The 12,748-nt window shown below is 41.8% G+C and overlaps 2 protein-coding genes across 3 annotated transcripts in view; one reads left to right on the forward strand and one right to left on the reverse strand.

The window, feature by feature from the left end:
• The window catches only part of LOC129178325 (FERM domain-containing protein 5-like), a 50,404-nt gene extending 46,468 nt beyond the window's left edge, over window positions 1-3,936 (reverse strand). The window contains exon 1 of the mRNA XM_054770445.1: window positions 3,498-3,936. Within this exon, the coding sequence (XP_054626420.1) occupies window positions 3,498-3,599 (102 nt within the window). The 5' untranslated portion in view covers window positions 3,600-3,936. The remainder of the gene's footprint in view (window positions 1-3,497) is intronic.
• Window positions 3,937-4,813: 877 nt separating this feature from the next.
• cry5 (cryptochrome circadian regulator 5) lies at window positions 4,814-12,267 on the forward strand. 2 transcript variants are annotated; one of them, XM_054770450.1, is made up of 12 exons: window positions 4,855-4,929; window positions 5,216-5,275; window positions 5,357-5,573; window positions 5,664-5,858; window positions 7,869-7,987; window positions 8,072-8,226; window positions 8,444-8,584; window positions 8,943-9,110; window positions 9,184-9,324; window positions 10,565-10,716; window positions 10,790-11,010; window positions 11,414-12,267. In XM_054770450.1, the coding sequence occupies exons 3-12, from the start codon at window positions 5,359-5,361 to the stop codon at window positions 11,470-11,472; spliced, it is 1,566 nt and encodes a 521-aa protein (XP_054626425.1). In that variant the 5' UTR covers window positions 4,855-4,929; window positions 5,216-5,275; window positions 5,357-5,358; the 3' UTR covers window positions 11,473-12,267. The 2 variants fall into 2 exon arrangements, with proteins under 2 accessions (XP_054626424.1, XP_054626425.1); XM_054770449.1 differs by lacking the exon at window positions 5,216-5,275 and having other exon boundaries at window positions 4,814-4,929; window positions 11,414-12,266.
• Window positions 12,268-12,748: the final 481 nt, after the last annotated feature.

The following is a 12,748-nucleotide window of genomic DNA, read 5'->3' on the forward strand; positions in this document are numbered from 1 at the left end:
AATGGGTGTCAATGAGGGCATTTAATTCTGTCCCACGTTCTCCAAGGGAAACAGCATAAGTCACATTTATTAGTAAGGCAAAAACATGTTCACATTGTTTGTTCAATGTGAATAAATACTGCCACGGTTATAAACAACCCTGCCTCTGTTGCTATTTATTTTTCCATTTAGACCAATTGGAAAGCCCATTGTGTAACGTTATTGCTTTTTTTCCATTATTTCCCATGGCGGGAATAATGGAATATGCCCACAGAGAGATGATCAACCGCAATGGAATCTCTTCATAGAAATGAATTTGTCCCCTGCTGTGTTCTGCTGCTAAAAGTGTTAAATAAGCATATTTTGATGGCCGGACTGGATCAGGTGTAGGAGCCTCTTGTATTCCAAACGGTTCATTTCAGTTTGTGTACGTCTAGTTCAGATATTGTAACCCAAAACGGAGCTTTTACTAGAACCAATTAACCACGATAAACGAGGGTCAACTGTATTAGGTCATATTATTGTTATTCGTGTTATTTCATGTCTAGAGGGATCTAATGTTAAAACCCGTATTTAGAAGGTCGTAAACAGGTTTTGTGTGCTCTAATTACGAAAGTATACAATGTATAATTAAGGAATACTATTTCCCAGAAATTCACTTATCACGGTCGGGTCTGGAACCAATTAATCGCGATAAACAAGGGATTACTGTATACCCTATCGTAACAACAATATATGTTGGTCACCTCCCTGAGACTGCTTGTGTGTGTTTACGCACTATAAAAATTGGATGCAGTTTAATTCATAATTGTGAAAAATATAGAAATGTTTTTGTATAATTTGTTCTTTTAAACCACTATTGGTAACATACAGAACATGTTGGTGTTCTGATATTATTTTTTGGTCGAAAAACTTTCAAGTCGCATACAATCCCGTTTAGCTTATTTTTACACTTGTAGGATGCTTAAGAATATTTAAATGTTATTTCCAATACTGTTAATAAAGGAATGGATCATTTCCATTATTTTATTACATCGCCATCCAATCCCATTGCACATATGGACAACTATTCTCACTCACATTCACACCTATGGGCAATTTCGAGTGTCCAGTTAACGTAGCAAGAATATTTTTGTAATGTGGGAGAAAGCTGAAGTACCTGGGGAGAACCTGCGCACACGCGGGGAGAACATGCAAACTCCACATAGAGATGATCCGACGACGCTACGAACCCGCAATTGTGAGGCCAACATGCTAACCACTCGGCCACTGTGCAGCCCCTATGGGAAAAACAGTTGTGAAATTGAAACAAATCGTATTGTGAGTGGATTGAATCACACCCAGTGCACTTGTTGATTATATTTGTATTATTCAGTCTCAAAATGAGGGTGAAAAGAACACATGGTGACATGAAATCACCCTTTCAAGAGTCCCCAGAGTAAAAGCACTTGAAGTTGTCAGCCGCTGAAAGGCTTTGCTTTGCTTTTGCAGTCAGACAGTCGGAAACGAGCAAGCGGTGATGGTCTCTGCGTGCTGTCATCATCTCTAATTCAGCTTAGGAGTGGAAGGAATCCCTCAGGAGTGTAAAAAGCCAAAAAAGAGAGAGAAACCTCCAAACGCCTACACGGCGAGGCCACGCTAAAAAGACACACTGTAGGTAGATAACACACTAATGACTTAACCTCGCTTAGAAACGCGCGTCTCGTCTTCGCTCAGGTCAGTATGCCATTGATTTTGCTGATACGTCAAGTGCAAGGAGTTAGGAGGAATGCTTTAAACACGTTTGCAAAGGCCTCAATGAGTCAATGTGCACCATTAACTGCTGTTACCAGAACGCAGAAGTCTCTTCACCAGGGGGGTTAGGCTGATATTTATACTTACATTTCATCAGCAAATTAGCTGACGACACAACAATAACCAATGAGGCATGCCAGTATCACGAAGCAAAGGACCATTTAGAAAGGAAACACTGCCGACATGAAGCTCTTAATACATCCATTCCTACATCGGTCTGCAGCAGGATTTTCACGCTTTTTCTACCCTTCGATATTGTAGCATTGGGGCTGCATGTCAGATACATCATGGGAATAACAAATAATGAATACTGGATGGGAATACTTGGACATGTGCTGAGGCAGTTTCCTCGTGTCGTGTGCATTATTGTGTTGCACAGGAAATGTCCACAAACGTAGTGTTATCATACAGTGGTTAAGAAATCAGAGTTATGACATTAACGTACGTTTAGAACTCTCAGGGCGTTCAACCGATCGCAACTGGACTGTTCAAGTCGTCTTAGAAGAGCAGGCTTCGGATGAGACGAGAAACGTCTTCTAAGACAACCTGAACGGTCCAGTTGTGATTGATCAAATGCCCTGAGCATGCAATGACCTGGATGAATGACAATATTCACAAGCATACATTTAGAACCAATAGTGGATTGTCTACTTACTTTAGTGGTAAATACATTTCAATGCCCCAAATTACCCATAGAAATATGCCTTGCATTACTGAGCTTGACTTATTTTTACACTTCTATGACAGTTACAGTTCTATGACAAAACCCCCAATCTGGTTGATAAAGGTTTCCCAATGGGGATGGTTTGACCCTGGATTAAATCCATTCGTTCCTATTGGAAAAACTGTTGCAAAATACAAGCAATTGTTTAGATGTATTTATTTGCAACTTATCATTCACACTCTTCACCGACTGGCAGGGAGAAGTCACATACACTCTGCTGCCTTGTATTGAGACACTTGGTGTAACTTTAAGTTACCCAATGTGGTTCTTTGCTCTATAAGAGCCAGGGATGACCTGCAGTCAAAATGCATATTTTACAAAACTGAGATTTTGGGTGGAATTGTTTTACATCGGGCACAGCTTGACCCTGGAACGGATTATTTCTATTTCCAGTCATTCCAATGGAGAAAGCTGTTCTGAAATACGAACTGGGTTCAACCTTAAATGTTCTTGTGTATTTATTTGCAACTTTTTTTGCATTATCATCATTAACACTCTTCACTGATTGGCTGGCAGAGGTCACGTGGTTCTACTGCCTTCCATTTGGGCTGAATGGCTAAATATGGTTTCTTGCACTACTGGTAATCAAATTCTAATCCGGTTGAAAACTGAAAAACTCTGCATTTGGATGGAATTATGTTCATATTGCAAACAAACCGAAATAAATGAACAATCCACCTAAGCCTGCATGTCTCATCCCCTCTGAGATGTTCCAATTAAGATGAAGCAGATTGTTTTCTTCATGCATTTAAATGAGTGAATACGGAGCAATGCCTCTCGGTCTTTGACATTGCTGCAGATTCTCATGACAGGATACCCACATTGGTGATGTCATTGAGCATCAAGCTCTGTCTGCATGCCCCCAAAATCAAACCCACAAGTGAAATAAATAAGGGGAGACATGTTGGAGGACATGTCTTGTTATCTGATCACCTCCCATCACTTCCAAAAAAAAAAAAAAAAACAGGCGACATGTTGCTATTGCACTAATTCCACTGACCTGGATGGTGCAGGTGTACTCGGAGTCGTCCAGCAGCCTCACGGTGCAGTTGCACTCTCGGTCCAGACTCCGGATGCTGCTGCTCATCAGTCGGCTCAGCATCTTCCCGCCGGCGGCAGTAGTCTGCGAACCGGACCGGGGACGACGGCGTGGGGTGCATGCATGCAAGTTAACGACGTCCCTTCACCGTGCTCCAACACCTGCTCACAGCCTGGGTCTCCACCACAGCCTCCACATCAAAACTGGTCATCTTGGGGTACTGGCTCTGTCCTCAGTGGTCCACGTTCAAGTGTCACCACACCTTCGCCACACCGCTATTGAATGGCTCCTTCTTTCAGCCAATCAGGGCTGGCTGGGATGATGGGATGATGCCTTCTGAATCTTAAAATCACCGCGGTTCTGATGGATAGGATAGGATGGCACCAGTCGTGCCTATACACACACAGCAAAGCCACATGCTTGGGCGTAATAACACTAACGCACAGGTAGTCAACACCCATGCACGTGATTAAATACTGCACCAGGACCTTAATGGGTCACATTCATTTAGGCATATGCCTATTTATTCACCCCACTAATGGTGTTTTCAATGACACTCAAAAGTACAACATAATGTACAAAATTCTGTGTACATTTTTGATTTAAAAATATATTTTTTGCATTGGAAAATTCTGCTGAGAAATCCTGGAAATATTTCATGTTTTGTATTTATTATGCTGCGATTGGCTGGCAACCAGTCCAGGGGGTACCCAGTCTCTACTATCACTATCCTCATTCTTATTCAGTTTATTACTTAAAAAGGCATTATCCTTATCAAGCATTATCGTTATTCATTGAAGGCAATATTGATCAAATGTCCTGTACTTATTTATTATCAAATAACTTTACTTATTTTACTTGTTGCTGGGGTAGGTCAACGGTCACATTGTTGCGTGTTGTTTTTTTTGCAATTAAATTTCAACCCATTTTCTTTACAGGCAATTACTTCATGGGGACAAATTTCTCCACAGTGAGATAAATAGTCTACCCTATCCAATTTTAAAAGCTGGACAACACGCTGCAACACGCTGTATGTTTGTGTGATGAAAACCATGTTTAAAAACTTTTAACACAATATACTTTCTTTATTACTATTTATTTTATTTATTTGCTATTTACACTGTGTAGTGTTTATTATATTATATTAATACAGTATATCATATACAGTATATTTGAGCTATTTCTCTGTTTACCTGCACTGTGGCGACATCTAATGGTTAAAGAAGTACATTGTTCGTGTCGTCCTTTGCCTGCAGATGGCCCGCCCCTCTCAATCTCTGATTGGCTGGTTTAGTTGCAGCGTTTCCTGTTTTGTAACTCATTCAACGTGGATGTTACCCAACACAGAGTTGGCGAAAGGCGGCGAAATAACTGAATTGAAGTCACAATTAAGGTATTTTTTTATTTGTACAGTATTTATTATTATCTTTTCTGGTGGTTTTGTACAAGCTGTCAAATTGTGGGGAAGTTGTGGGGGTCGTCGATGTGCTTTACATTTGGAAGTGTGTTTACTGCACATTCCACATAATGTAAGAATATGTGACTTTTATTTTTCTCCTTAAATGGTACATGGAAAAAGTATTTTTAATGATACAGCATATTTAATCAACAATTCAGTTTATAAAATTGAATAATTAAACAAATCGATCTTTAATGTACGTCTTCTGCATTTAAATAAGGTAACCAAAGGAAGCTGCATCACCATATACAGTGCCGTGTATATATACAAACTACATTTGGTAATGTAGTTGTTCCTAATGTTGCCACATTGTCTTTGTCATTTTCTGGACTCTTATTTCTTGCATCCTTTGTGTACACAGCCATGACTCATAAATGCATCCACTGGTTCCGTAAGGGACTGCGGCTACATGACAACCCAGCACTGATGGCCGCACTGAGAGACTGCAAGGAACTCTACCCAGTCTTCATCCTGGATCCCCACCTCTTCGACAAGACACGAGTGGGCCTCAACCGCTGGAGGTTCCTTGTGGGAGCGCTCACGGACCTGGACCGCAGCCTTCAAAAACTCAACTCCAGGTATGACGCTCAGATACAACAGCGGTATTGTGACGACAGTGCTATGATGCTACCGTAGGGTCTCTTATGTGTTTTCCTCCTCCTTTGTAGGCTATTTGTCGTGAGAGGCAGGCCAGAAGATGTTTTCCCTCAGCTGTTCACCGAGTGGAAGATAACCAAGCTGACATATGAGTTTGACACAGAGCCTTACAGCGCGTCCCGTGACAAGAGAGTGACCGCCTTGGCTAAAGAACACAAAGTGGAAGTCGTCTATAAAGTGTCCCACACCCTTTATGACATAGACAGGTACTGTTTTCATTGTATTTGACCATCATTTAACTACAAATCCATATCAGGATAAAGTATCTAAAGTATCTAGGTCACTTAGTCGTCCCTTGCCACTTTGCTGTTTGAATTTTGCTCTATCAGTTTTTCAAAAATATATTAATTAATACATCATGCTGTTTTGTGGTTGAACAAGGCCTATTATTAGGGGAAAAATGCATATTGAAGCAATTTTTACATATTTTTTGCCTGACTTAAGCATTTTCAAGTATAAAAATGTCAAAATGAAGTAAAATACAAATATATGGCCTTTAGAAGATGCATTCAAAGACGCTGTGAACAATATGTCGTGTTCCACACTGGTCACCAGGTGTCAGTAATGTTACTGTAATGGTCACTGAGACACATTCGCCAGACTTGATCGCCTGAACAACAGGTTTTTATTGCAGGCTTGAAGTATCTAAAAACAGGCACAATAATCCCGAATAAAAACACGGGCTGTCGTTGCTGCAGTAACCCATGCCGAGCTAAAACACAACTCTGAAACCCCGACCTCACTTCCTGTCCGCCCGCCACTCATCCCCCCTAGGGAACGCATTTAAAGCAGCACACACAAGCAGAAGTCTTATTTATGTCTTAAATGGCTTATTTACTCTTATTATGTTTACTATATTGGGTAATATTAGTGTAAAGCTGACTATAGGGGTGTTAGTTCATGTCCAGAGGACTCTCATAATGTTAAAAAACGTATTTAGATGGTCATAAACAGGTTTTCAATGCTCTAACTATGAAATTATTCAATTTATAAATAAGGAATCCTACTTTGCGGAAATACACTTATCACGGTCCCGTCTGGAACCAATTAGCCGCGATAAACGAGGGACTACTGTGCTGTGCATAAGTACTTGTTCCTCAAAACCTTTCCTAAAGCGGGCCTTACATCCCGACGTACATGCTGGCTATGTGCAAAAATGGGGAAAATTGCCAGAGACACGCAAGTGGCTTGCACAGATTTTCACACCCGCAGTCAGCACGCAAAGCCAGTAGGAAGAAAAATGGGATGCAAATTATTTTCTGCGTGCATGCAGCCAGGTTGCAAGGGCAAGGCAGAGGAGGAGTGGGTGACCCTTGCGTGTGTCACAAGTTTAAAAGTACATTGTGTGCATGTACTGGCGACTCCTCAAGATGAACACTGTGGTTCTCCCGACCTCCGTGGACGCACGGCGGCTGCTCACATAGCGTATCTGACATGAATGCGTCTTGCCTGGCCACGGCAGGCGGCTTCTCCCGGCCAACACTTGGTCACTATAGCCGCAGGTGCCCTAGGAAGCCAGTACAGGCATCCTGCAGTCGAAGTGAGTGGGCTGCACCAGCCTCGTATGATGCCCACACACGGTACGTCCCCAGTGCGTGAAACGTACACCTAGCGCACCTAGCACGCACCAGTCGCACGCCGCACTCACGATCTAAAAGCTACCAATGGAGGGTGAGCGTGGGTGTCACGAATCACTTGCTCCATGAGTACGACACGCTTGCAACCCCTCTGATACCCTACTTCCTCTACGTGCCAACAAATTTCCCAAAAATTGCGGAGCCCGTGCGTGTGGCAACACGTGCGTCAGGATGTAAGGCCGCTTAAAACTGGCATATTTCATTTTTAAGATGGTCAAATCATGAAGGCAAAAACAGCTGAATAACAAATTGCAATTGCCTCTCGAAAACCGAAATTGAATGCGCCCTATTGCATGACCTACAATCAGTAGACTGCTTCAGAAAGGTGACAACTGGCGGTGGCCTAACACATTTGTACAATACCCTAAAACAGGCTGATAAAATGGCGAAATATGAGAACACTTTTGTTGAAAATCAGACGCAGATGCAAAATTAATATACTCAAAGTTTAAAAATAAAAATGTCTTCACCCAAAAATGTAATATTTGCAAAATGAAATTGGTAAAATATTTGTACAATTCTGATAGAAAGTCATAAAAAATGTTTATCAATCCATTTTCCACTCTTGTGTTTTCCCAGGATAAATGAGGAGAATAACGGGAAAGCTCCCCTCACATACAACCGCATGCAAGCCATCGTGAAGACCCTCGGCCCCCCAAAGAAACCAGTCGCTGCTCCCACCGTTGAGGATGTGAAAGGTGCGTGCCGTGAACTTGGCTGCAAACTGCTGAGGATATTGTTACGGACACGGAGCTAATGTGTGTGGTCGTCCTCCGCCAAAGGCCTGAAGACCCCTCACTTGGGCAACGACATGAATTACTACGGTGTACCAGCGCTGGACGAGCTCGGCCATGATACGTTAGAGCTTGGAGAGGAGCCGTTCCCTGGAGGAGAGCAGGAAGCTTTGAGGAGGCTGGAGGAACACATGAAGAAAAGTGTAAATCGCTTTCTTGTCATTTGTTTTACATTTAAGATCTACTTTACCATGGCAACACGTGTACCTAATGAAGTGTCCTGTGAGTTTATGTATTCCAGGAACTAAAATAGCTTTATAGAAGTATGTTTTTAAAAAAACAAACATACACACTATAAGAATACTCCACTCAATACTGTTGACGTATAACATGGTGTATCTGCATCTTCGTCTCCTAAAGGGATGGGTATGCAGCTTTGAGAAACCTCAGACTTCTCCCAACTCTCTGAGCCCGAGCACCACAGTCCTCAGCCCCTATGTCGCCTTCGGGTGCCTGTCTGCACGCACCTTCTGGTGGAAGCTGACCGAGGTCTACCAGGGGGTGAGTGTTGAGATGGTAGTAGTGAATTCTAGAGGACTGCTGTGACTTTCAAGGGTTAGTACTTCACGGAGCTCCCTGACAAATGGTGTCAGAAACAGGTGATGTCGTGGTTACTAGATTTATACTAGATGTTTTGTTTTTTGAACCTAATAGACGTGTTTAAATTTGGCTTGAGGGTACTTTTCGCCAAAGTTCTGTGTCAAATAGTGTCTGAAGTGGGAGTATTAATTGAATCATACAACCTAATATATGTAATATGTCATAAAATACTATATGATCTTATGTGAATTGGTGAAATGTATGCTTTGTGGATCCCTAAATGATCATGTCAAGTGTCGTTTGTCTTCTTTGTTGTTAGAAAAAGCATTCGGACCCGCCAGTGTCCCTGCATGGTCAGTTACTGTGGAGAGAGTTCTTCTACACTGCCAGCGTGGGCGTCCCCAATTTTAACAAGATGGAGGGCAACCCCGTGTGCACTCAGGTGGACTGGGATAGCAATCATGACTACCTAGCGGCCTGGAGAGAGGTACCATAATCATCATCACCTTGTTCATCATCACCTAAAACGTCAGAGTGAACCAATCCTGTGTTTCGGCAAGGCTCGAACCGGATTCCCCTTCATCGACGCCATTATGACCCAGCTGAGACGAGAAGGATGGATCCATCACCTCGCTAGACACGCTGTGGCCTGCTTCCTCACCAGAGGAGACTTGTGGATCAGCTGGGAGGAAGGACAAAAGGTGAACAAACTTACACGCACTTATGAAGGATTACATCATAGACTAGAAAAGCACTCGGAGAGCGCAGATCTTCACCAAGTGCCATAGTTCCCCCCATATTGTGATTTACACCATAAATATTAGTCCTGTATTTATTTTATCTACGTATTTAGATTGTTAGCATGCTAGCAGTGCTAAAAATGTTAATGTTAGCATGCTAGCACCTAGCATAACTGTGGTAAGTGTTTCAATAAGTGTCTAGCTATGAAAATGGCTAAAAATGATACTATGTTAATGTTAGCATGCCATCAATGCTAACATGCTAACCTTATCATGGTAACACATAGCATAATAGTGCTGAGTGCTTATATAGGTGTCTACCTCTGTCTAGCTATAAAAATGGCTAAAAAATTATACGATGCTAATGTTAGCATGCTAGCAATGCCAACGTGCTAGTGTTAGCATGCTAACACTTAGCATGATAGTGTTAAGTCTTTAAATAAGTGTCACACCTAGCATGATAGTGGTAAGTGTTCTGTATAAATATAGGTAGCCTGTTTGATGTTGAAATGCCTTGAATCGGTTGAGAAATGTGGCATTAGTAACAGGTAATTAGTTTTAGTGAAAAGGGTGAATTTTGGGAAAATGTTGATTTTCATCCAAATCCATTCAGAACTTTTCAGGTTATTTTGAACACAAACAAACAGATAAACGCTGATGTTTAAGTAAACAAATGTTATTAGACTCCTGATTTTAGTGTGAATCCACACATGAATCAAATCCAAACTTTGACATTGTATTAAAATATCGAACATGAACTACTTTATGCGTGCTACGAGAAGAACTGTACAGTCGCTGCAACTTGACCCAGGTTTTATCTGGACCAGATTTTGGTGTGAATGTACTGTATGCCTATAGGGTTGGGTATCGTTTGGATATGATCAGATGCAGTATATACTGTAGTGTGTGGTGAAGATAGTTGTTAGCCAGTGTGGTGTGCCGAGGTGTCACTACGCCAGAAAAGTAGTTCTTCGGCATGAGCCTACAATAACAATGTTGCTGTAGCTTGGTGAATATGCAGGTCACATTATGTAAATGGAGCGTTGTTGGTGATTTTTATGATAATTTTTGTGCACTGAAAAAGTGCCCAGAAAAAAGAAAGATGTGTGTTCATGTCTCATGTAAGAATTGTGGATGATGGGTAAAATTCCAAAACAAAAAGTGCAGTTTTCCTTTAACATCCTGTGGCCAACTCTTGCAGGTGTTTGAGGAGCTGCTGTTAGACGGCGACTGGGCTCTCAATGCTGGGAACTGGCAGTGGCTGTCAGCGAGCACCTTCTTCCACCAGTTCTTCAGGGTCTACTCTCCTGTGGCCTTTGGCAAGAAGACGGACAAAAATGGCGACTACATCAAGTATGACTGCAAAGAAATCTCGCTCAGGGTTGCCATTGGGGGATTTTTTTCACTTCCGGAACAATCTTTCCAGGAAGTACCTTCCCATTTTGAAGAAGTTCCCCGCCCAGTACATCTACGAGCCTTGGAAAGCGCCACGCAGTGTGCAGCAGGCGGCGGGGTGCGTCGTGGGTAAAGACTATCCGCGTCCTATTGTGGAGCATGAAGTGATCAGCAAGAAGAACATCCAGAGGATGAAGTTAGCTTACGCCAAGAGGTCCGGCAACTCTGATGAATCAGCCAGTAAGAAGCAAGGTACGCAAACATAGACTTACTGGACACAACATTAGGTACACCTGCACATCTGAATGTGATCCAGTGGAGAATACTGGTTGATGATAATGCTCAGGTATCATTGACACCGAGGTTTTAGTTTAACAAAGCACAGGAAGCACTGAAATCCAGATTTATCAACCAGAATTACTTACTATGAAATTAACTAACCAATGAATCATATTCGATATTTCAAGATTAAAAAAGGTCTATGTTTTTTAAGTGTGCAGGACTAGGAGGTACATGGCATCAAGTCAAATGTCTGCAGGGGTACGCGACTGTAAAAAGTTTGGGAACCACTTCTGTAGCGGATTATATCCATGTCCTAGATTGGACAGGTGTACAATTATGTTACGATTATTTCCCCCCGATGTTTGTCTTGCAGGTGTGAAGCGTGAGGCTCCCTCTGTTGTCCACATGCTGAAGAAGAAAGGGAAAAAATGACAGCAAAAGTTCAAAGTGTAGTTGTTGGGTTTTACCTGATAGATTGATATGCCCAGTCTGGTTGTGCTTGGGCACACTTCATTTTCCATTGGGTACAATTTCATATTTTTTTTAAGGCTGGTTTATATTTATATATATATATTTTTTTTAACTCTTTCTAGGTCCTTTCTTATTGGTGTCCTCTAGGGATGTGTTGCTTGCTTTCATCCTCTCTACACTGTAATGTTATATCCACCCCATTAAAGTGCTTGCAGAGTTATGGCTAAGGAAGTGATCTGTGCATAACTCTTTGATGATGGACACTAAACTTGAAACCTACAAGGATCTCATTAGTACCACTAAGGGGCGCTGTTACTCCAGTCACCTAACTAACTTCTTTTGCCTGCATTTTGTTTCATGACTTTACCCTGTTTGAGAATCATATCAAATTAAATAGAGTACGTATATTCTGATGTATATCGCAATATAAAAAAGTGTTTGATGATTGCAGTGTGAGTGTAAGTGTCAGCTGTCCTGGTAAGTCAAGTGTTCTCCGGTTGCTGCTTCCTTGGAGCTGACACTGGTGTGAATATCCAGAAGATGATGTCACAACCTTGACCGTGGGCCAGTTGGGCGCGCAAAGCTTAGCTTGGTTTCCACAGAGATGTGTCAAACACCCAAACAGTGTGCTGTGCAACTGTGCATGTGTATTGTAAGGAGGGAACCTTTTCGGTAAACTCCTGTGATTGTCAAATCCTGGTAAAGTAAAATTGGAAGTTTTTTGAATGAAATATTGACCGGCCTCACTTGTGCTATAAAACACCTGACTTTTTCATCCATCTGTAATCATTTATAGACACCACACCGTCTATGGCCACCCTCTTTATCTGTGTGGACACCTGACAATTAAAAACATTTGGAAGCATGTTGCTAAAACATCCCAGTAGGATCAGGACAGCATGTCCTCAAGCAGCTGGTGGTTCATGTAGCAGACATTAAGAGAAGCTCATCATCGTTATCATCCCTCACTGGGAAAGACTCCCACTATCGTGTATGTTTTAAAGTAAAGGTAAAAATACATCTCCTGTTTAGACTGATTTACATGATAATTTTGCGACCGGGGTCATATTTACAAGTTAAAAAAACAGTTTTCTGGTAATTGAGCCATCATATCAGGGTTTGCTGGAAAAATGGCAACATACCTCGAAAGCGCTCATCAAGGGCTTTAATATGAGGTATGACTTGATGTGGTTTGTTGTAAGGTGATTTGTGACCTTGTTACAAGTCAGCTTTGACC

Source organism: Dunckerocampus dactyliophorus, chromosome 3 (genome assembly GCF_027744805.1).
Source record: "Dunckerocampus dactyliophorus isolate RoL2022-P2 chromosome 3, RoL_Ddac_1.1, whole genome shotgun sequence".
Taxonomy (NCBI): Eukaryota; Metazoa; Chordata; class Actinopteri; order Syngnathiformes; family Syngnathidae; genus Dunckerocampus; species Dunckerocampus dactyliophorus.